At 59.3% G+C, this 21,346-nt stretch overlaps 1 protein-coding gene across 2 annotated transcripts in view; it reads right to left on the minus strand.

Moving 5' to 3' along the window:
- The window catches only part of MAD1L1 (mitotic arrest deficient 1 like 1), a 147,358-nt gene that overhangs the window by 117,591 nt on the left and 8,421 nt on the right, over window positions 1-21,346 (minus strand). For both annotated transcript variants that reach the window (XM_070414256.1, XM_070414257.1), the window contains exons 4-9: window positions 21,090-21,269; window positions 18,601-18,725; window positions 17,261-17,342; window positions 15,571-15,701; window positions 15,263-15,377; window positions 10,543-10,604 (exon numbers count right to left, since the gene is read on the minus strand). In XM_070414256.1, the coding sequence (XP_070270357.1) occupies window positions 10,543-10,604; window positions 15,263-15,377; window positions 15,571-15,701; window positions 17,261-17,342; window positions 18,601-18,725; window positions 21,090-21,269 (695 nt within the window). The remainder of the gene's footprint in view (window positions 1-10,542; window positions 10,605-15,262; window positions 15,378-15,570; window positions 15,702-17,260; window positions 17,343-18,600; window positions 18,726-21,089; window positions 21,270-21,346) is intronic.

Below are 21,346 nucleotides of genomic sequence, written 5' to 3' on the forward strand. Positions count from 1 at the left end.
CTTCTATCTGGGCCTCCTCCGCGGACAAGACAGTGCTGGGTGCGGCCTCAGCAGGGAAAACACCTCCTCTCCCCGGTGACTGACTCCCACGCTGCCGCCGAGCCTCCGGAGGAGCAGAGCTGAGCTGCAGAAGGTGCCCCGCCCGAGCCAAGGCAGGTCAGCCCCGCAGGCTGGCGGCCCTCCTGGCGAGTTCAGCTGGGAGCCGTCAGGCCTTAAAGAGCTGCCGTCAGCGGATGGCTTCCTGCCCGCATAGGTGCCTCGTGCTGCTGGGCTGAGTGGACAGGCAGCTCCCTGACAGAAGCCCGTGCGTGCCAGCAGCAGACTGACCCGCTCACAGAGACCAGGCCCCAGCTGCATGGCACCATGTGGCCGGCCAGATGGACGGAGCTCGTGGAGGGCAGAGCCCACCATGTGCCGGGACCAGCAGCCCGACAAGGGCGCCACAAACGGGCTGGCCGACCTTGGCATCTCTGCTCCCTCCTCTGCCACGTGGAGGGACCTCCCTGGTCACCCACAGAGCCGGGACGCAGGGCGAGTGAGACACCGGCAGGAATGGGCTGGCGAGTTCTCGAGCAGTCAGCCCTCCGGGGCGACCGCAGCCGGGACAGGGGTGTCCTGTCGGCAGTGAAGGCCTCGTCGGGGCAGGGACTGTCCTAAAACAACCCTGCAGCCTGTCGGCAGCCATGCCGTCCAGAACAGAGAAAGGCTGCCGTCAGCCACCGCCATCATTCAAATCCAGCAGAAACACGTTTGTCTTCCAGCGAGATGCTCCCAGGAAAGGCTGCGGCAGCATCGGCGGCCCCCGAGCCTGGAGAGCGCAGGCTTTTCACTGCGCAGGGCTGTCCCGCGCTGGGAGGTCAGAGGCTGTGCTCTGTGACTCCACAGCCCCAGAGCCAGTCCCGGTCTGGCAGGTGGCCAGTCCTCAGATCAATACGTGAGTGATGTCTCCCCAAAGCACAGTCCTTCAGGAGACGGCTGGGTCCCGAGGGAGCAGGCACTCGCCTGAGGAGGACAGGGAAGGACAGACTGGAAAGGGCCTGGCCTCGACCAGACGACCAGACACCCTCCCAGTTGCAGGCTTCCAGCAGGGAGAGCCCCACCTCCGTCCCCTCTGACCATCCCTACAGCTTGACGGAAGCGCCCAACCCCATGCTCTTGGGCACGGCCCGAGCCTGACAGGGCACCTTCGTGTCGTGGGGACACTCCCCACCCCGTGCTACGGCTCAGAAACCCGCCGTGAGTCGGAAAGCACGCAGACCCAGCAGGCGCGGCCTGGCCAAGGCCCAAGGCCCTCAGCAAGTTCAGGGAGGACAGAGGCCCACAGATGGGTGTGCCACCTGTCACCTCAGTGAGCAGTCCCTCCTCAGTGTGGCCCAACACCGTCAGGACCTGCCCCTGCCGCCTCTCCGCTCTCACCCGGCCACGCACTCTGGCGCGCACCACTGGGGACCACGGGACCTCCCAGCACACCCTCCCTCCCGCTTGTGTTTGCACAAGCCACGTCCTCTGCCTGCCATGTGCTCCCAGCCTCAGGCCCAGAACCAGCTGTTCCGGGGCCATGCCCAACACACCTGCGTGCGCCTGCAGGAGGCCGGAGTGCTCAGAACAGGCCCTGCCAGCCTGCAGCTGCATCCTGGGAGGATAAGGAACAGAAAGGCATTGAAGCTGGAGCTGGGCGGCCTGCAGGGGGCGCTCTCCCGCCCCCCACTCATGGACAATTACCCCAAACAAGAAGATGCTTCCACTCTTCTACTACCGCTTCACTATTCGCCCGGCAACCACTCCGCCAATGAAAAGCCACTCACTTCCAACTCCGCTTCCTCCCATGGACTCTCCGTTTGCAGGTGCCTCTGCACTCGCCTTTCCGCTGGAAGGGAACAGTCCTCCCTCTGGCCCTGGACTTGCACAGTTTAGTGGATTACCCCGTAAGCCACATGTTCCAAATTGCAACTGTTTGTTGTTCCTGAATAAACCCATTTTTCTGGGAAAATAGCTGGCTCTTCATTTGTTTAGTCAACAATCCCTAGCACCCAGCACAGTGCCTGACACACTGTAAAGGCTCAGGAAATGTTCACCTGGAACGAAAGGAACAACCAGGAGGTGCATGAGGCAACGCAAGAAGCCAGGCCGGGTGCCAGGCCCACTGCCCTCTGAGGAGGCACCAGCTTCTCCCCCTGCCCCTCCGGCCTCCGCTCAGTAAAAGGCAGCAGCACCGCCCGCCGGCTGCCACGGAAGGCGATGAGCGAAGGCGATGACCAGAGGCGATGGCCGCTTAGGAAGGGCTGGCTCCTCGCCCCTCCAGAGGCCAGCATCGGACGGACGTTCACCGCTACACCACCTATCTCAGGAAGTGCTTTCTCCACGAGCCCAGCAGCTCCCCCGCTCCCACGCCTTCTGGTCACGGAGCACGGAGCCTGAGAGCGAAGGGTTTGTTTTCGCATCTCGTCCAGTCGGTCGCAGACAAGGGCAGTTTCCAGTCCTGCTCATTTCAGGGCCCCGGGTGGGCAGCAGGCTGTTCACCGGCTGCCGTGCCCCCAGCCCAGCCCACTCTCACCAGCTGCCGGCGGCGTCCGCTGGGCTCCGAGGCCCTCACGCCTGAGGGAGGACTGTGCTCCCTCCCAGGGAGAGGACCGAGGCAGAGAGGCTGTGCCGGACGACTCTGCACGTCCCTGGAGGCACCATGTGTCCCCAGAAACCCCTGCCGCCCCCTCAGTGATGTGGTGGTCACCTCCTGCGGGCAAAACTGACCAGGCTGTCCGCAGGCCTCGCAGACACACACGTACAAACACGCACATGCCAGGGCCTCGGAAATCCTCCTCATTTAAGAGCAGCCTGAGAGCTGCAGGCGGGAGCTGTGCTCAGTGCTTTCGAGATTCCCAAAGGACACGACTGGTTCCCGTGTCTGCTAGAAACAGCACCCGTGCGGCTGTCTTCCCTCTCGTTTCAGAGCCCGGCTTCATGAAGGTCCCTGTACAGCCCGGCCCCAGCCAGGTTCCGTGGCCTCCCCCTGAGCAGGGCTCACAGGCTCTCTGTGGCCCACCCCGGCCCCTCTCCCTTCAACGCAGAGGTAAGTGCCCTGGCCAGCTGCTCCGTGGTTAGAGCGTTGGCCCGCAGACTGAAGGGTCCCAGGTTCAATTCCAGTCAAGAGCACGTACCTCAGTTGCAAACTCAATCCCCAGCCCCAGTTGATGTGTCTCTCTCACATCAATGTTTCTCTCTCTCCCCCTCCCTTTCACGCTCTCTAAAAATCAATGGAAAAATATCCTTGTGTGAGGATTAACAACAAGAAAGACACAGGTAAGTGACAGAACAGGCAGGAAGGTTTCTATCCACACTAAACAGAGGCGGACGCTAAGGAAGTTCATGGCCTCCTCCCGGGAAGCGCGGGGCAACCTCCCCGCACGCCCCTGCCACCCGGGCTCTCCGGCTGCCCCGGCCTTGTCCTGGGTGCTCATCCGCTCCTGGCCCCACCCCCTGGGCTCGGCAGAAACCTCCCCTCTTCACACTTCACGCTCCCTTCAGATTCCAGCCCGACATGCCCCTGCGGGAAGCCTGCCCTGGCGCGGTCAGAGAATGACAGTCGGACTGGTCTCCTGTCTCTGATGCTGACAACCCGCAAACAACAGAGAAGCCCGTGCTGGGACCCGAGGCATCAGCAAGAAGACCAGCAGGCGGGCGGGCTCACGAGGACCCGGAAGGTAAAGCACCCCCCCCAGCCCCCCACCCCCGTCTAAAGAAAACCAACCAAGACCAATTAAAAGGGACCGAGATGCTGCCAGCTCCCCGTTCCCACGCACCAACAGCTCGGCACTGATGGCAGGACCTGGGTAACTGAGCCGCCACAGTGACGGGAATGACAGGGCCCAGGATGGTCAATGAGCGCCTCGCCGGAGGAATGATGCACCCCGCACTGTCCTCCTAATTGGCCTCACACGTCAGGGAAACTCGCTCCCGAGACCTGTCACCTGGCCAGCCCACAAATTCTTTTGGGAAACGTCCAGGTCAGCACTTGTCGGCTGCAGCTTCCGCTCCAGGTGACGGTCAGCAGTTTGGAGGCGGGGGAGCAGGCAGGCTTCAGAGCCAGCAAAACCCACCTGCCTCCCGCCGCCCCGGCCGCCCCCGCAGCAGCCCCCGAGCCCATCCACCTGGACTCACACTGACAGGGACCATCACGCCCTCAGTCCCGACTGAACTCAGCCAGACTCGGCACAAAGGGGCAGAGGCCTCCCTCCACGAGCCCGCCGGCTCCTCTGAGATGAGAGGCTGGGTGGCAGAGGGGCTCCACCCGCCTGCCGTGCTCCCCGGTAAGGCCCTCGCCAAACAGTGCTCGGCCTGCTTCCTAACAGCCAGCCCGAGCCCTGCCCCTCCCTCCAGTGGCCTCCTGCGTCTCTGGGACCTGTGAGTGCGGCCCAGAGCAGGTGGCACCCCTGAGGGACATGGGAGGAGCGCGCCCGCCCCCGGGGCCATTGGCACCATCTCCATTTCAGACAGGTCTCTCTCTTCTGACTACTAAAAATTCTACATCTAAGAATTTACCCAGCCGACCCAGCACTGCTTAGTGGAGGACTAACACCCACTGGAAACCACCGACATGGCCGACAGGGGGCCTGAGGGGCCGCAGGGCTCACCCACACTGCAGCGCGCTGCTGCTCGCCAACATAACCGTCCAGCCACGGGTGCTGCTGCCAAAACCTTGGCGGAGACCAAGGGCACGTGGGGTGCAGGGCAGCATTACAGTGTGAGCCCCGCCTAAAGGGGTGCATAACCCTCGCAGGTGCACCCACATTCTAGAAAGGTGCACCAGAATTTACCAGGTATTGCCCACAAGGCTGGACAGGGTGAGAGCAGTCTGCCCTGGCTGCCAACCTCTGGGGGCACCTCTCATCCCATTCTCCGTGAAGGGCACCCCAGGCACCACTAGAGCACGTGACAGTGCCAGGGAGCTGTGACAAGGCCCGCTGGTGCGGCCAGATGGGGGACGAAGACCACGGCCACTTCTCTCTCCGCCACACGCTTGCTCCGCTGTCTCTATCAACCACAGGAAATGGCTGCCCTGTGCAGCCCACGCCACTTGCTCCAAGTCCCCAAGTCCAGGCGAGCTGGCAGGGGATGGGCTGCCCACGGACCTTGGACAAGCTCAGGGGATGGGCTCCTTCCCAGAGCGAAGGCTTTAAACAGCACCCCAGCCCAGCCGGGTGGCTCAGTGGTTACGTGTCGACCTATGGCCAGGGAGCTGGGGCGGCAGCAGTGCTCCCTGCGGGCTGTGTGCTCCCCGGGACGACGGTGCCGAGCACCTCTCCTCTCCTCACTCCCCGTTCGCGTCTTTTCTCTCGTAAACGTCCTGTTCCGTCTCTTGCCCACCGTTTACATCTGGCCTTCCTGCTGACGGGAAAGGCGCCTTCGGTCACACCACGCAGACAAGGCCTCCGTCACGCACACCCTGCGAAGTTTCCTCCCGCCCGCGGCTTGCCTTTTCTTGAGGTCTTTTGAGATCAAAGGCTTTACATTTTGGTGAACTCCACCGTCTCCGTTTTTCCATTGGTGGCTCGTGTTGTGGGTTCTAGGAAGTCTGGTTAGCACCCTGAGGTCTGCGCCGGAGGGAGTGCCTCGGCCGTCTCCCTGGCCCAGCACCGAGTGTTGAAAAGAGTCTCCCCACTGAATGATCACCTCGCCTTCCACGGACATCAATCCACGCCTTCCTGAGTGTTCCTGACCTTCCCATCCTGTCCACCGAGTGCAGGTCTGTCCGCGCCTGGAGTGCGCTGTGGTGAGTAACGCAGTCCCGGTGAGCCCTGGATCGGCCACTGAACGCTCCGTAACTGCTCTTTCTCACAGTGCGGGACAGTCCCGCCCCTGGGCATTTCTAGAGAAGCTCCAGATCAGTCTGTCGATTCCTGGGAGAAAGCCTGTGGGGACTCTAACTGGGTGGCACGTGTGGAGCAACTCCAGCAACTGACGCCCTGACAGTGCCCGAACTCAATGCCTCCCTCCGTTCACTTCATCACTAGGTCACCTGTCACTTCTCTCAGCAGCCTCGACAGCCGTCAGTGCACAGGCCTTACAGGTTGTGTTCACTTCCCCCCCAGGAGTTCATGTTTCTGGTGCTGCTGTGAATGGGATGTTCTTCCCGTGCTGGCTGCCAGGACACAGACGTTAGATCAATGTGTGTGTCCTGTCCTCGGTCCTGTGACCCGCTAAGCTCACTTACTCAGCGGCTTCTTACCGATTCTGTGGGATTTCCTGCATAAATACCTCGTCACCTCCCAGCAAAGACAGACTTCTTTCTTCCTCTGCCAGCGGCTCCCTTCCCGGCTCCCTTCCTATGGCAGCTCTGCCAGCGGCTCCCTTCCCATGGCGGCTCTGCTCGGGCCCTGGCTCACACAGAACCACGGACGGCACCCAGCTCGCCTGGAAGCACCTGCCTCCATTGCACCTCGGGCTGCAGCTTACAGATGCTGCTTCTGCATCTGCTGAGATGGCCGTGTCTCCCCTTTATTCCACGTCAATGAGTTGCATTAACTTTCCGAGGATGAGCACCTGACTCCGGGTGCACTGTCCCTCATTTCTCATACCAGCCCTCTCGGTTATTCCTTCTCCCAGTGCCCCCAGCATCCTGCCTAGGTTGGCACAGACACATCGAAGGGTGCCTCCTGGTGCCCACCTTCATCCAGTGCCTTCAAATCATTCCCCCAACAGACCACACTGCTCAGAGGCGCAGCCTAGCCCTTCACAGTCCACACACCGTCCCCCTCCGCACGCCGCCTCCCCACACTGCTGCCATAGAATGCCTCAAGCCCCCTTCTCAGTCCTGGGACAGGACACCAGTACCAGACTCGCCTCCCTCCTCCCCTGCATCAGTACCCGCCTGACGCGGCCTGTGCCCATTCCTCACACCCTGAGGCAGAGATGAGGCCCCACCTGCCTGGGCGCCCGTCCCAGGCGCTGGAGACAGGTGTCGGCATCCCCATGGGGGACAAGTTGCTCTGGCAGGTGCGGGGCTCCCCTCCAGGTCGACAGTGGTTAGCCACCAGCCACTGCGCCCACCGCCCCCCCCACCCCCCCTGCCAGCACCTCTGGGCTCCTTGGGATGTAAGAAAGCCCAAACTGGGAGGAGAGAGACCACTGTCCTGCCCTCCCGAGTCCATTTCTTTGTGGACACCTTGGGGACTTGGTCTCTCCAGGTAGTCTCTGTCCCGCCATGAGGCCACAGAGCCCCGCGAACCCAGGAGGGTGTGCGGCCCCTCCAGAGGAGCTCCGCACGGAGAAGGCCCCCCCCCCGAACGCGGGCTCACAGACCGCAGGGTGCAGGAACGGAACGTGGCTGCTCAGGAACAGAGCGGGTGGCCCTGAGGAGTGGCTCAGTTGGTGGGGCATCGTCCCATGCACCGAAAGGTCACTGGTTTGATTCCCGGTCAGGGCACATACCCGAGATGCGGGTTCGATCCCCCGTCAGGTTGGGTGCGAGAGGCAACGGAGCAGTGTTTCTCTTTCCGTCTCCCTTCCTCTCTCTCTAAAAATCAATAAAAACATGTTAAAAAAATAAAAAGAACAGAGCATGGGGGATACGCAAAAGTGGCCAGGTGGCCACCCAAAGGCAGGCAGGAACTGTCAGACCACAGACCACCCCCCAATTCCTGCACAACCAAACCTGGTTTCGGCAAGGAAGTCGCCTGGGGGGCCGGCAGTGGGCCAGGAGGAGCCGCAGGCCTAAACTCAGAGCAGCTCCAGGGACTGGGCGGCTCCTGAGGTCACAGGGAGCCAGAATCGCCAGGGGGGCGTGGTGCCACCTAGTGGTGACAGCTCTCAAAAACCCACAGAGGCACTGGACACGGACTGGAGCCTGGGCTCATGACATGCCCCGAATGAGTGGTCTCGGTCCCAAGATAATGACAACAGCTTCACCTAAAGGCTAACCAGACTCAAGCCCAGAAGGCCACGCCGAAATGCCCTCCAGCCCCTCGGATCCCTGCTCTGGGATCCCAAACCCCAAACTGCTGCCGTCAGTTAGAGCCGGCTGATCATGCTTCAGGGTAGTGGGTCCTGAACTGGCACTCAAAGTCGTGTCTACACGTGCACACACGCAAACGTGCGTTGTCATGAGGAGAAAGTCTGTGACTTCCTCAAACTCTCAGAGGCCCATGACCCCTGCTGGGAACCCAATGTTCTAGAAAAGCCTTTCCATTTACAGATGTGAGAGCAGAGGCAGAGAGACCACACCACTCCCGGGGACCAATGTGGGGCCAGACAGACATCTACCCACCTTTGCAGGGTCTGAGACAGCCCACCGCCATCTCTGCGACACTGGACCCCGCAAGGGTGACAAGAGGCGTCCAGCTGAGACCCAGTCGTGGCAGACCCCACCCCCATCACCCAGGTGGCATCACCTCAGCACACACCTCCCAGACAGTGCCCGTCTCCCTCGGACCCTCCTGTAGGGACCCCACGCTACAGAAGGGCCCCCAGCATCTCCTGTCCTGTCTCCCTCTGCCACGTCCACCTCCACACTCAGTGCCGTTAGTAAGGGCTCCCTGCTCAGAATCTCTAAGTGCCAAAAAGTAGCAAAAAGATGGCCCCTCATCACGGTGTTCAAGGTCACCCCAAGACTCAGGTCCAGCGCCTGGACAGGCTGACCACTGGGCCTGGGTTCAGCCCAGGATCTGCGTTTGTGCCAAACTCCCAGGTGGTTCTGGTGACGGCCATCCTCACAGCACGGCTCTGAGCCCACTGCCTGCTACACGACACACGGATCACTCAAGCGGAGCACGCGCTGCGGAGGTGAAGGCCTGCCCGCTGCCCCAGGGGGGACAGGAAAGGTGAGGAGGGAGGGCCCCGAGGGGCCCCAGAGGGGGCCCAGGCACAGCCAACCACAGAGCACGGGAGAGAGCACCTGCCCTCCCCGCGGGGAGGTCTCCTGCCTCCTGGAAGGCAGCCTCCCAGGGGAAGCAGCTCTAAGTCACGGCTTTTAACTCCAGGAGCCATGAGCACGCACTGCATTCCCTTCCCAGCGACAGGAAAACTGGACCAAAGGGAGCAAGGAGCGGCTGCCCTTCCCTCCTGGCCATGGAGCCCTGGCCTCCTGGCCGACGCGCGGCTGTGCAGCCTGTGGGCCTGACGACGCTGCGGCTGCGTCCCACAGGGCGCTCAGCAGGCTGGTCTCATCTGCCGCGGGGCCTCTGATCTCCTGCACAAGAGAGAAGTCACGGAGGTTTCTCTCCTGACGCGTCTGCCTGGGGCAGGAGGGGAGCTTTCGGGAGAGTTAATAAGCCCAGAGAACAGGAGGAAGCATGAAACACGTGGGCCCTGCTGGGCCGCCCTCTGTGAGTCTGAGTTCTGCAGGTGGAGTTCAAGAGGAAACAGCAGCCCATCTGTCCTCTGACTCAGAGACGAAAGGAAAATGAGGAGGACCTGCGAGGGGGGGACAGCTGGAGCCCATCAAGCCAGCGGGAGCAGCTGCGGCTGAGAAGCAGCGATCGCCGCGCAATCACAGGCCGCTCGCTCTCTAATGGGGCTCTCGCCCTCGGCCCAGGCTCCAGGAGACACTGGGAACTAAGGCCTCAGAACCATGTGAGCAGGTGAACAGCACGAGGCTCTCTAACACCACAGGCCCTGCCCAGGCACAGGACTAATCCAGACAATCAACCTTCTGCCCCCCACCCTCCCAGAAGGGGGCAGCCAGGCGGACAGCGCTGCTGAGGCGGTGGTCGGGGGGTGCCAGGGGCCTGGGCGGCAGCGGCGGAGCAACGCTGGAGAAAGACGGGCAGTGCCCCTGAAGGACAGCTGGGGTAAAGATGCCCGTCCTGCCCACCAGAGTACCAAGGTCCAGCTCGGCCCCTCAGGCCTGTGCCCGGGAGGGCCGCCCCACAGCCCCAGCAGCTGCCCACTCCGCACTTGCAGGCAGGCACTAGGCCCACCAGACAAGCAGGGGAAGCCGCTGCAGGGGCCCTCTGTCACCGTGTTTTCCTTTTTCACCCCTAAAAACTCAGTCCACTGCCCCTCATCACGAGCACCTCATAGGAATGAGCTCCCCAGAAACAACCTCTTCCTCAGTTCATACAAGAGAAAGTCCTTCACTTCAGCCAACAATGCAGGCCAAGCCCTGCACCTCCTGGCCGTGAGCACGCAGACTTGTTTGCAGCCCAGACCACTTATTGCGAGCTCTGCATCACACGCTGCGAGCTTGCCGGCTCTCTCAGCAGGACCCGGGTGGGGGCCAGGGTGAGAGGGAATAAAGCGCAGCACGTGGCGCAGGTGCCGAGGGCAGACTTCACACCGTGCCCGCCGTGAGCAGCCGGGTCAGCCAAGCCACCTGGGGCAGGAAGAGCTGGGCCAGCCCACCCCAGGTGTCCGGCCCTGCCCGCCTCGTTTCCACGTGAGGCTGCTGTGAAGACCTGGCAGGAGGGGAGCCGACTTCCTGAGCGGCCTGAGGAAGAAGCTCCCAGCAGCCGCCCCAGGGCCTCTGGAGAGGGGTGGGAGGCAGGGCCCATCTGCCACAGGCGCTACCTGCACCGAGAAGGGGACACCGAGGCCAGCCCCCCCGCCTACCTGATGCTCAAGCCCGTGGCCTGGTCCAGTCTCTCCCAGCTCTGCAGCTTCGCCAGCAGCCTCTGAAAAGACACGGAGGGTGGAACCCAGAGCACCGTGCCCCCACCACCCCTGCGCAAGGGCTTCACAGCCCTCCTGCTCTCCTTCACCCCCACGCCCCACCTGCTGTCTCCCACCCCCCCGTGCCCATTGACTTCCGCACCAACGATCACCCCACGAACTGACAGTGATGTGAAGGCTGTCTCCCACCCTTTAGAGCAGGGCAGGAACGCCCGCCCGAGGGCCGCAGCATTGGTCTGGCCCTGCCAGGCAACCGTAGGCGGGACTCAAAGGTCAACAAGTCTAGGAGCTTCTTCAGACCAACGTAATTTTTTTTAATATAGACATTTGTATTGATTTCAGAGAGGAAGGGAGAGGGAGAGAGAGAAACATCAATGATGAGAGAGAATCACTGATCAGCTGCCTCCTGCACACCCCACACCGGGGATCAAGCCTGAAACCCCAGCATGTGCCCTGACAGGGAACTGAACCTGACCCGCTGGTTCATGGGGTTCATGGGTCCGCGCTCAACTACTGAGCCACGCCGAGCGCTGGAGACCCTGGCCGGCACCAACGTCATTTCTAAGTTGGCCGTGGGATGTGGCCCGGGAGCGACGGGATAAATACCCGACGGCCATGGCAGAGGACAGGCTCCCGCCCGCTCATAGGACCTGCCTCGTCCCTGAGCTAAAAGAGAAACGCGCCACCCCTGCTCCAAAACAGGCGGCTGCTTCCCCCTCACTGAGGCTACACTGCATGCTTCACCTCGTTCGTTCCTGGTCCCACACATTGTCAGAGCCCCGCGGTGCCAGGACGGAGCCGGGGAACGGCCTGCTGGTGGCCCTGCAGTTGGCTGAGCCCACAAGGACCCGCTGCCTCATTCCATCTCCCAGGGGCTCTCAGGACACCCAGCCACAGGGCAGACGAACTAAGCCCTAGAACCAAATTCCTCCCCCTGACATGGAGGACCAGGCCCCACGGCCCCACAGCAGGAGGGAGCCACCCTGAGAACAGGAGGGGGCGGTGGCACCCACCCTGCCCAGCACGGCCCACAGGCTGGCTTGCCCTTGTTTCACACACCTGCTCCTCCAGAACGTAACCAAGGTGAGGGCAGATTCCATGCCTCTGACCTCCTGTCACCTTCACCTGGAGCCAAGCACAGGGTTCTGAATGCATTCATTCCATCACTCAAGTCTCTCCTGAGCCCCTATTAGTGCCAGGCATGACTTGGTTAGTACTTTCAGCACTACAGCCAACACTGTTATTCCTCATCATATAGGTGAACAGAGAGGTTAAGTAACTTGCCCAGGGTCACACAGCCAGCAAGCTTCCATGGCAGGGTTGAAACTAGGCGTGATTCTAGAGCCAAAATCTTAACCCATTTCAAAATAAACTCTGTCCAGAGAAGAAATTGCTCAGCTCCAGAGCTGTCTTTTCAGGCTAAGTTCCTACAAGAGCCAGCACCTGAGAGAGGAGCTCTGCCCAGGCCCCGGGATGCCTCAGGCTGGCCCTGGACCTCCTCGTGGGCTAAGGTCCTTGTCCAGCCACAGGGGCTCGGACCCAGCAGGACTCAGTGGCATGGGAATCTGAGGGGGAGAGCACTCGCACCGTTCTCACCGCTCTGGAGGCTGGGCAGTGGTGGCACTGTTCGTGCCAATAAGCCAGAGAGGTGGGGCGACAGAGTGCCACCATGGGGAAGCCATGCAGGACAGAACAACCTGGGCCAGGAGCCGGCCTAAATTTTCGTCCAAACTAGGAGCACTGGACAACACAGAGAGTTTCTGGGAACCTCAGTCTCATCTGCCCACAGGACTGGATGTTTTCAGCACTGACAACTTGCATGGTCTCACAAATGCCACCTGTGATCCCGACAGCAGACACAGGGAGGAAATACTTAGCACAGGTGCCCCTTCAAGTCTGGGAGTGGGAACAATGTTCCTTCCTGGTCTCACACGCCAACAACGTTCCTTCCACATCTCACACGCCAACAATGTTCCTTCCAGGTCTCACATGCCAACAACGTTCCTTCCACATCTCACACACCAACAACGTTCCTTCCTGGTCTCATGTGGCAACAATGTTCCTTCCACATCTCACACACCAACAACGTTCCTTCCTGGTCTCATATGACAACAACGTTCCTTCCTGGTCTCATGTGGCAACAATGTTCCTTCCACGTCTCACACGTCAACAACGTTCCCTCCACGTCTCACACGCCAACAACGTTCCTTCCTGGTCTCACACGCCAACAACGTTCCTTCCACGTCTCACACGCCAACAATGTTCCTTCCACGTCTCACACACCAACAATGTTCCTTCCACGTCTCATATGGCAACAACGTTCCTTCCTGGTCTCATGTGGCAACAATGTTCCTTCCACGTCTCACACGCCAACAATGTTCCTTCCACATCTCACACGACAACAACGTTCCTTCCACGTCTCACACGCCAACAATGTTCCTTCCACATCTCACACGCCAACAACGTTCCTTCCTGGTCTCACACGACAACAACGTTCCTTCCTGGTCTCATATGACAACAACGTTCCTTCCTGGTCTCATGTGGCAACAATGTTCCTTCCACGTCTCACACGCCAACAACGTTCCCTCCACGTCTCATATGGCAACAACGTTCCTTCCACGTCTCATATGGCAACAACGTTCCTTCCACGTCTCACACGCCAACAACGTTCCTTCCTGGTCTCATGTGGCAACAACGTTCCTTCCATGTCTCACGTGGCAACATGTTCCTTCCACGTCTCATATGGCAACAACGTTCCTTCCACATCTCATATGGCAACAACGTTCCTTCCACGTCTCACACGCCAACAATGTTCCTTCCACGTCTCACACGCCAACAATGTTCCTTCCACGTCTCACACGCCAACAGTGTTCCTTCCACGTCTCACACGCCAACAGTGTTCCTTCCTGGTCTCATGTGGCAACAATGTTCCTTCCACATCTCACACGCCAACAATGTTCCTTCCACGTCTCACACGCCAACAATGTTCCTTCCTGGTCTCATGTGGCAACAATGTTCCTTCCACGTCTCACACGCCAACAACGTTCCTTCCTGGTCTCATGTGGCAACAATGTTCCTTCCTGGTCTCACACGCCAACAATGTTCCTTCCACGTCTCACACGCCAACAATGTTCCTTCCTGGTCTCATGTGGCAACAATGTTCCTTCCTGGACTCATGTGGCAACAATGTTCCTTCCTGGTCTCACACGCCAACAACGTTCCTTCCTGGTCTCATGTGGCAACAATGTTCCTTCCTGGTCTCACACGCCAACAATGTTCCTTCCACGTCTCACACGCCAACAATGTTCCTTCCTGGTCTCATGTGGCAACAATGTTCCTTCCACATCTCACACGCCAACAATGTTCCTTCCACGTCTCACACGCCAACAATGTTCCTTCCTGGTCTCACACGCCAACAATGTTCCTTCCACATCTCACACGCCAACAATGTTCCTTCCACGTCTCACACGCCAACAATGTTCCTTCCTGGTCTCATGTGGCAACAATGTTCCTTCCACGTCTCACACGCCAACAATGTTCCTTCCACATCTCACACGCCAACAATGTTCCTTCCTGGTCTCATATGACAACAATGTTCCTTCCTGGTCTCATGTGGCAACAATGTTCCTTCCACATCTCACACGCCAACAATGTTCCTTCCTGGTCTCACACGCCAACAATGTTCCTTCCTGGTCTCATGTGGCAACAATGTTCCTTCCACATCTCACACGCCAACAATGTTCCTTCCACATCTCACACGCCAACAATGTTCCTTCCACATCTCACACGCCAACAATGTTCCTTCCTGGTCTCATATGACAACAATGTTCCTTCCTGGTCTCATGTGGCAACAATGTTCCTTCCACATCTCACACGCCAACAATGTTCCTTCCTGGTCTCACACGCCAACAATGTTCCTTCCTGGTCTCATGTGGCAACAATGTTCCTTTCAGACACCATCTGTGTCAGTGTTCCTATTACTACTGTGGCTTAGAACTGCACAGATTTACGACCTCAGAGCCCTGTCGTTCAATAGTCTGACCACAGGGGCCTCACTGGGCTAAAATCAAGGTAGCAGCAGGAGGCTCTACAATGGTTCTCAACCTTCCTAATGCCACGACCCTTTAATACAGTTCCTCATGTTGTGGTGATCCCCAACCATAAAATTATTTTCGTTGCTACTTCATAACTGTAATGTTGCTACTGTTGTGAATCGTAATGTAAATATCTGATATGCAGGATGTATTTTCATTGTTCACGACCCACAGGTTGAGAACCGCTGCAAGGGAAGAATCCATTTCTTCTCCTTTTCCAGCTCCTATTGGTGCCCACAGTCCTTGGCTCATGGTCCCGTCCTCCATCCTCAGTGCCACCAGCAGTGGCAGGTGAAATCCTGACAATCGCACCAACCTCCTCCAGCCTCCTCTTGCCCACACAAGTCCCTGTGACTACACACTGGCCAGCTGACAAGCACCTTTAATTTCCTCTGCCACCTAAGAGAACAGACGCACCATTCTGGGGGTCAGGACATGGCCGTCTTTGGGGGCCAGCAGTCTGACCACCACACAGCACAGCAGCTTCCCTAGTTGAGGTGAAACACCCCGAGTCCTCTAGCAGCCAGGCCTCCCCCAGGAAGCAGCTCACCAGCTCAGGCCCTCACCTCCTTCTCCAGCTCCAGGTCAACCAAATTTTCCTGCATCTTCTCCTGACGGCTCAGCTTCCGCTGCAGCCCCTCCACTTCTTCCCTGAGCAGCCCATTGGTCTCTCGCATCTCCCTGAGGAGGCAGAAATAGTCACTCACACAGCCATGTAGCCTGGGACGAGTCCAGGAGCCCCAGGAGCACTGGGCTGCACACTGGAACCCCTGAGAGCTAACCCATGGAGGCTACCACCCACCTCCTGTGCCCATCTCACTGCCTGTGCCCGCCCCACCGCCTGTGCCCATCTCACTGCCTGCGCCCGACTCACCGCAGGTAGGCATTCTCCTCCTTCAGCTGCTTCAGCTCCCGCTCCATCTTGGGCAACCGCACCAGCTCAGACTTCATGTTCTTCACAATTGCAGAATCCTGCTCCTGCAGGAACAGCTTCTGCTCCAAATCCTGGTTGAGGCCAAGGACAGAGAGGAGAAAGTCACGGACGCCATACTACCCAGGTCTTCAGCGACCTCCGTGACCCAGTCCCCTTCTCCGGAAAGCCTCCCTGCCTGCCCCCGGTGTGCCTCTGTGCTGGTGCTCCACGTTCACCCCCAGGGCAGTGCCCACAGTGGAGTACAGGCCAGTGTCATGCTCCTGTGCTGGGCTGTGCTCCCCTCAGAGGCAGGAGCCTAAGACATGTCTGGCCCAAGGACACTCAGCAAAGGCTCCCTGAACAAACACCAATAAAACATCCCACTCCTCCCGAGCGAGGTCTGCTTCAGTTGATGTAATACACATGTAACACACATGTAATACCCATGTAACCAGAGTCTTTTCCATAGGGAGGACAGCCTTTTTACAATCTCTAGTTCCCTCAGGACACAATGGAGACAGCTGGCATTCATTAGTGGCAAGTCACAAAACAAACTAACAGCATGAGACCAGGACCAAATCAGTCAGTCATTCAACAAACACCTCCACTAAGGGGGCCCATCACTGTGCCAGGCACCGAGTCACACAGTGGGGCCAGGCGACGCAGGTGAGGCCTCTGCAAGGAGAGCCTGGAGGCTGGGAGGAAGGACAGGCATCAGGCGCGTAAACCCTGAGAAGTGGGCCCCGGGCCGCAGCAGGATGAGGGCAGGAAAGAGGTAGTGGGGCCCTGGCCAGTCTGGCTCAGTGGATAGAGCGTCGGCCTGTGGACTGAAGGGTCCCAGGTTCGATTCCAGTCAAGGGCACGTGCCCGGGTTGTGGGCTCAATCCCCAGTAGGGGGCGTGTAGGAGGCAGCCGATCGATGATTCTCTCTCATCATTGATGTTTCTCTCTCTCTCTCTCTCCCTTCTTCTCTGAAATCAATAAAAATATATATATTAAAAAAAAAAAAAGAGGCAGTGGGGATGTATGAAGTGGTGAGGGTGGGGAGAAGGCTGGGGGAGACAGGTAAGCACAGTGGCCACAGAGAACAGCCTGTGAAAGACCAGAGGCGAGAGAGAGCAGGGCGTCTAGGAACTGATGGGGCGGAACAGCTGGAGAGGGAAGCAGACAGGACGGAGTAGGGAGGCAGCCTATGAGGCGGGGCAGAGTGTGGGTGTCACTCAAGGCGGCGGCGGCCACCCAGGGGCCTGCAGTCACTGCCTGCCTGGCAGGGCCTCCCTCGTGCAGCAGCACAGCCGAACGTCAGAGCCAGGCGCCCTGCACTGAGACCCATCACACACGAGCCGGACGACCTCTCCCCGCGGCCTATCACTTCCCAGCTCACACCACCTGAACTATCGCATGTTCACTCTCTTCCTGTGACTTCATCCTGGGAGCAGAATCTGTCTCTATTCCCTGTGGATCCTACCAGCTAGCACAGCCTAGCACACGAGAAGACGGTCAGTGTACATGGCACCGTGGGCGCAGCAGCCACTGTCCCCATATGCCAAGAGCACAGCCCAGTTCAGAAATACCTACGGGGGGGAAAAGGGCTGAAACCACCACTGGGACACCTACCACACAGTCCAGGGACTGAAACGGAGCAACTCACCTTGATTTTCTGCTCCTGCTCTGCCCTGGCTTCTTGGCCAGCCTGGAGTTCCTGAATCTTCTGATTAGCTTCCTGCCATTTTCTATGAAGAGAAAAGTGGATCACATGCAGAATGTAGTATGTGATGAGGCCAACAATCCCCTTATCCTAAAGCTCTCTAGTGCAGACACACGTGCACACTCACACATATGCATGCACACATACTCGTATGCACATGCACTCACACACATGCACATACATACATGTACACACATACTGCCCACACTCCCCTCAGGGACAGCCCGAGTCTGGATGCGAACCCCTGCCAGTGCCTCGGGGGCCCGTCTGCTCAGGACAGGCTGGGTGGGGAGCCCAGACCACCAGCCAGAGGCGAGAGAGAGCAGGGAGTCTAGGAACTGATGGGGCGGAACAATAGGACAACATTTCATATGGAAACAGTGCCCCGCTTCGTTTCCACGTGAGGATGCTATGAAGACCTGGCAGGGACCTCCGGCTGCAGCACCCCGTTCTCCAGCCCCACATCTGCTCACACTGGAGCTTTGGCTGCTGGCCCCGGCACAGCCACAGCAGACCCACTCCTGACAGATCATGACTCCGCCAAGAGGCCAGAACTCCCCCTAGGCAACATCTGCGAAGACAAAGGCCAAATTCTTCAGGAGCCTTCAGGCCTCTGACCTCAACTCCGTGAGTGAGTTTTCCCTCTCCGTGCCTTTGCTCAGAATGCGGTCTTCTGGAATGTCCTTTACCGCCCGCCTCCCACGGCCCGCAGATGGCCACCGTGGCCTTTAAAACTGAGCTCCAGCCTGGCTGGCGTGGCTCAGTGGCTGAGCACAGACCTATGAACCAGGAGGTCAGGGCTCGATCCCAGGTCAGGGCACATGCCCAGGTTGTGGGCTTGATCCCCAGTAGAAGGCGTGCAGGAGACAGCCAATCAATGATTCTCTCTCATTATTGACGTTTCTACCCCCCTCTCTCCCTCTCCCTTCCTCTTTGAAATCAATAAAAATATATTAAGAAAAAAAATTAAAAAGCTCCAATGCAATGTTTTCTCCAAAGCTCCCTCCCTGGCTGCTCCCTCCTCGTTCTCAGGACGTTTAAAATGACACTCTGTTCTGACACCATGTATGGTCCTGGCCTCAGAGGCCTCAGACCTGTCCCCAGAGCCTGGGGTGGGAGCACTGAAGGGCACCTGTGGAGCCTCAGGGCTCTGGGACACACGACATTCGTGGAGGCCGGTGCGCACCCGCAGGGGGGGCAGGACAAGCCTGTGTCTGCCACAGTTAACGGGGATACGGCTCAGCCCATGCCCACGGCTGCAGGTGCGCAGGCTCCACACTCACCTGAGCTGCAGATCCAGCTGCTCCTGCAGCTCCTGCTTCTCGGACTCCAGGCCCTTCACCTGCATCTCCTGGTTCATGACACTCCACTGCAGCTCCGAGATCCTGCCCTTTAACTCGCTGATGGTCTAAAAGCAGAGCAGAACCCACAGCGCCCACTGAGGCCGCCGGCCCGCGGATGCATGGGAGCCGCCCAAAGAAGAGGACCAAGCCCTCACAGGAGCCTGGCCCTCCATCCCACTCCCGAGGCAGGGACAGAGCCATCTGCCCCTCAGAGGCCAGGACCAGATGCCCCGAGCACCAGCCAAGCCAACCTTGAGTCACCCATGAGCCCACAGGAGAGGCTGGGTCACATGACAACAATCTCAGGAGCAAGAACTGCTGCTGGCCAAGACGGGCCCCAGCCTCACACTCTCATGACAGCCCTTCCCATGAAGCATCCACACACCCACACCCCAACACCTAGGACCCTCCCATCCCTGGCGTGCTCTGCACAGCCCTCCCTGCACACCTTGCTCCCGCCTCCCCGCCTGGAGCTCCTTCCCTAACCCACCGAGCCACTTCCCACGGTGCTGAAGATGCCACTGGAAGCCACAGCCAGGCGTCCCAAGAAGCCGGACAAGGGGGACTGAGGCTGTCCTCAGAATGACACCACAAACGTCACACAGAATGGGGGAGCTGGCAGAATGCCATGGCGATTGGAGCGCTCAGGCCAGAGTGCCAGCCACAGCAGCCCCTGGGAGCCAGACCTCAACCCGAGGGATCCTACAAGCAGGGCAAGAAAGGGACTGACAGCTCAGCACGGAGGGTGACACCTGGCAGACCCTGGGGCACCCTGCAGACAAGGAGGCCACTGCACTCATTCCCCAGGCACCGGGACCACTTAAAGGGTCAGCAGCACCGCCCCATGTCCGTCCAGGAGGCTGACGGGGCGGCCCAGGCCAGCGGCCCCCGCTCCACTGATCTCCATGGTTTGCTATTACAACAGCGACTACCAATCTGGGAACCACAGAGAATGAAGGCACTAAAACACTAAACAAGGAGCACACCCTCTGAGAAGCCTTCCTGCACTCCATGAACAGGCGTGGCACCGCACCGTGGGCACCAGGGTCAGGAGGTGGTGTGGCGAGCCGGGTGGGTGCTGTGGGTGAGCCAGGCCCCCAGGAGCTGCCTGGAGAGTGGCGAGCACAGGACCCAGGGCACCGAGACGAGAGAAGGCAGTGGGTGGTGCGGTTGTGACTTTGCCTCGAGTGACTGGGAAGGCTCCTCAGAGGTGAAGAGTAAGGGAAGCGACCTGCGTGGTCCTGGGTCCCCACTGGCCACGCCCTTTCCCACGCTGGGCCCCCTGTGGCACCCACCCCGCACCTTGTGTGGTAGGGTCTCCCCCTCTTGCCCTTCCCTGAAGAGTGTGCAGGACTTGCTCCCCGGAGACCCCCACACCTGCCTCCAGACCCAGCAGGAGGGGAGGGAGAGCACAGGTAAGCACAGCAGGGGCGGGAGGAGAGCCTTCCTGCGGCAGAGCCCCTCCCCTCCTGCCAACATCCGTGTCAGAAGACACATGTGCAAACACCCTAACATGTTCTCCAGTGTCGCCAGGGCAAGAATAGCCCGGGCCTGCTTCCCAAGCTGCCACGTGCTCCATGCCACCTCCCTGCACGCGCCCCCCCCCCCCCCCGAGTTTCCTCTCCTTCCTCGCAGCCTGTGATCCTGAGCAGCACAGCGAAGGGACCAGAAAGGTCAGAAGAGTCCAATTTCCACCAGCATCAATGTTTGGGCTGTTTCTAAAATGGAGACAGCCTTCACTTGATGGAGACGAAAGGACACTACAGTTCACTGACGCTCTGGTTTCAAAGGTGCTCTCAGATGCCAACAGATAAGCATGCTGACACACACTGACACACACACATGCTGACACACACACTGATACACACATGCGCGCGCACACACGCTCACACACACACACACAAGCACACACGAAAGCACACACTGACACACACACATGCTGACACATACACACACACGCTGACACACACACATTGACAATCAAAGAAATGCAAATCCAGAGGCAACTATCTACACCTTCTGGGGGAAAACAAAACGAAACATACACAAGAATTTCCAGAAAACCGCACCCCCATGCCAGGTGAGACCCAGCGGAACTAGAACCCCCGCCCGCTGTCAGCGCAGGGCCCACGGCGACTGGACCCTCAGCCCTCTGCAAGGAATGGCTCCAATGAAATAGTCGAGAGCAGCAAAAAGTGGCAGCACGAAGCTCTCTGCTACACATGGTCGTGAACGGGGTGTGCATGAAAAACCAAAGCTCTGAAAGCGACAAGAAACAGTTCCCCAACCATGAACAATCGTGATTACAGAGACTGAAAGGTGTTCACCTGAGCCACTGAAAACCACAGGACGGAAAATCGGTAGCTTTGCTATGACGACGATGGAAAGAACTAGAGGCGCAGAACTAAAAGCACGAAACGCGCCCGCACCTCGCCGGCCTCGGCCAGGCCGTCCTCCTTCTCCCGCAGCCTCTTGTTGGCGGCGTCCAGGCTCTGCTTGCACTGCCGGTGGTGCTCCAGCTGCTCCTTCATCTTCTCCTCCGCCTCCGCCTCGCGGTCCTGGAGCTGCCGAATCCGGGTCAGGAGCTCCTGGTTGCGGTCCACCTCACGCTGCCAGAGGGAGGACCTGGTCAGCACGGTCAGGGCAGGCCAGGCCCCCGGCCCAGAGAAGACCCAGCAGGAGCCCA

This window comes from Myotis yumanensis, unplaced genomic scaffold (assembly GCF_028538775.1).
Source record: "Myotis yumanensis isolate MYYU_CA2020_CCGP unplaced genomic scaffold, mMyoYum1.0.hap1 SCAF_5, whole genome shotgun sequence".
In the NCBI taxonomy this organism is placed as follows: domain Eukaryota; kingdom Metazoa; phylum Chordata; class Mammalia; order Chiroptera; family Vespertilionidae; genus Myotis; species Myotis yumanensis.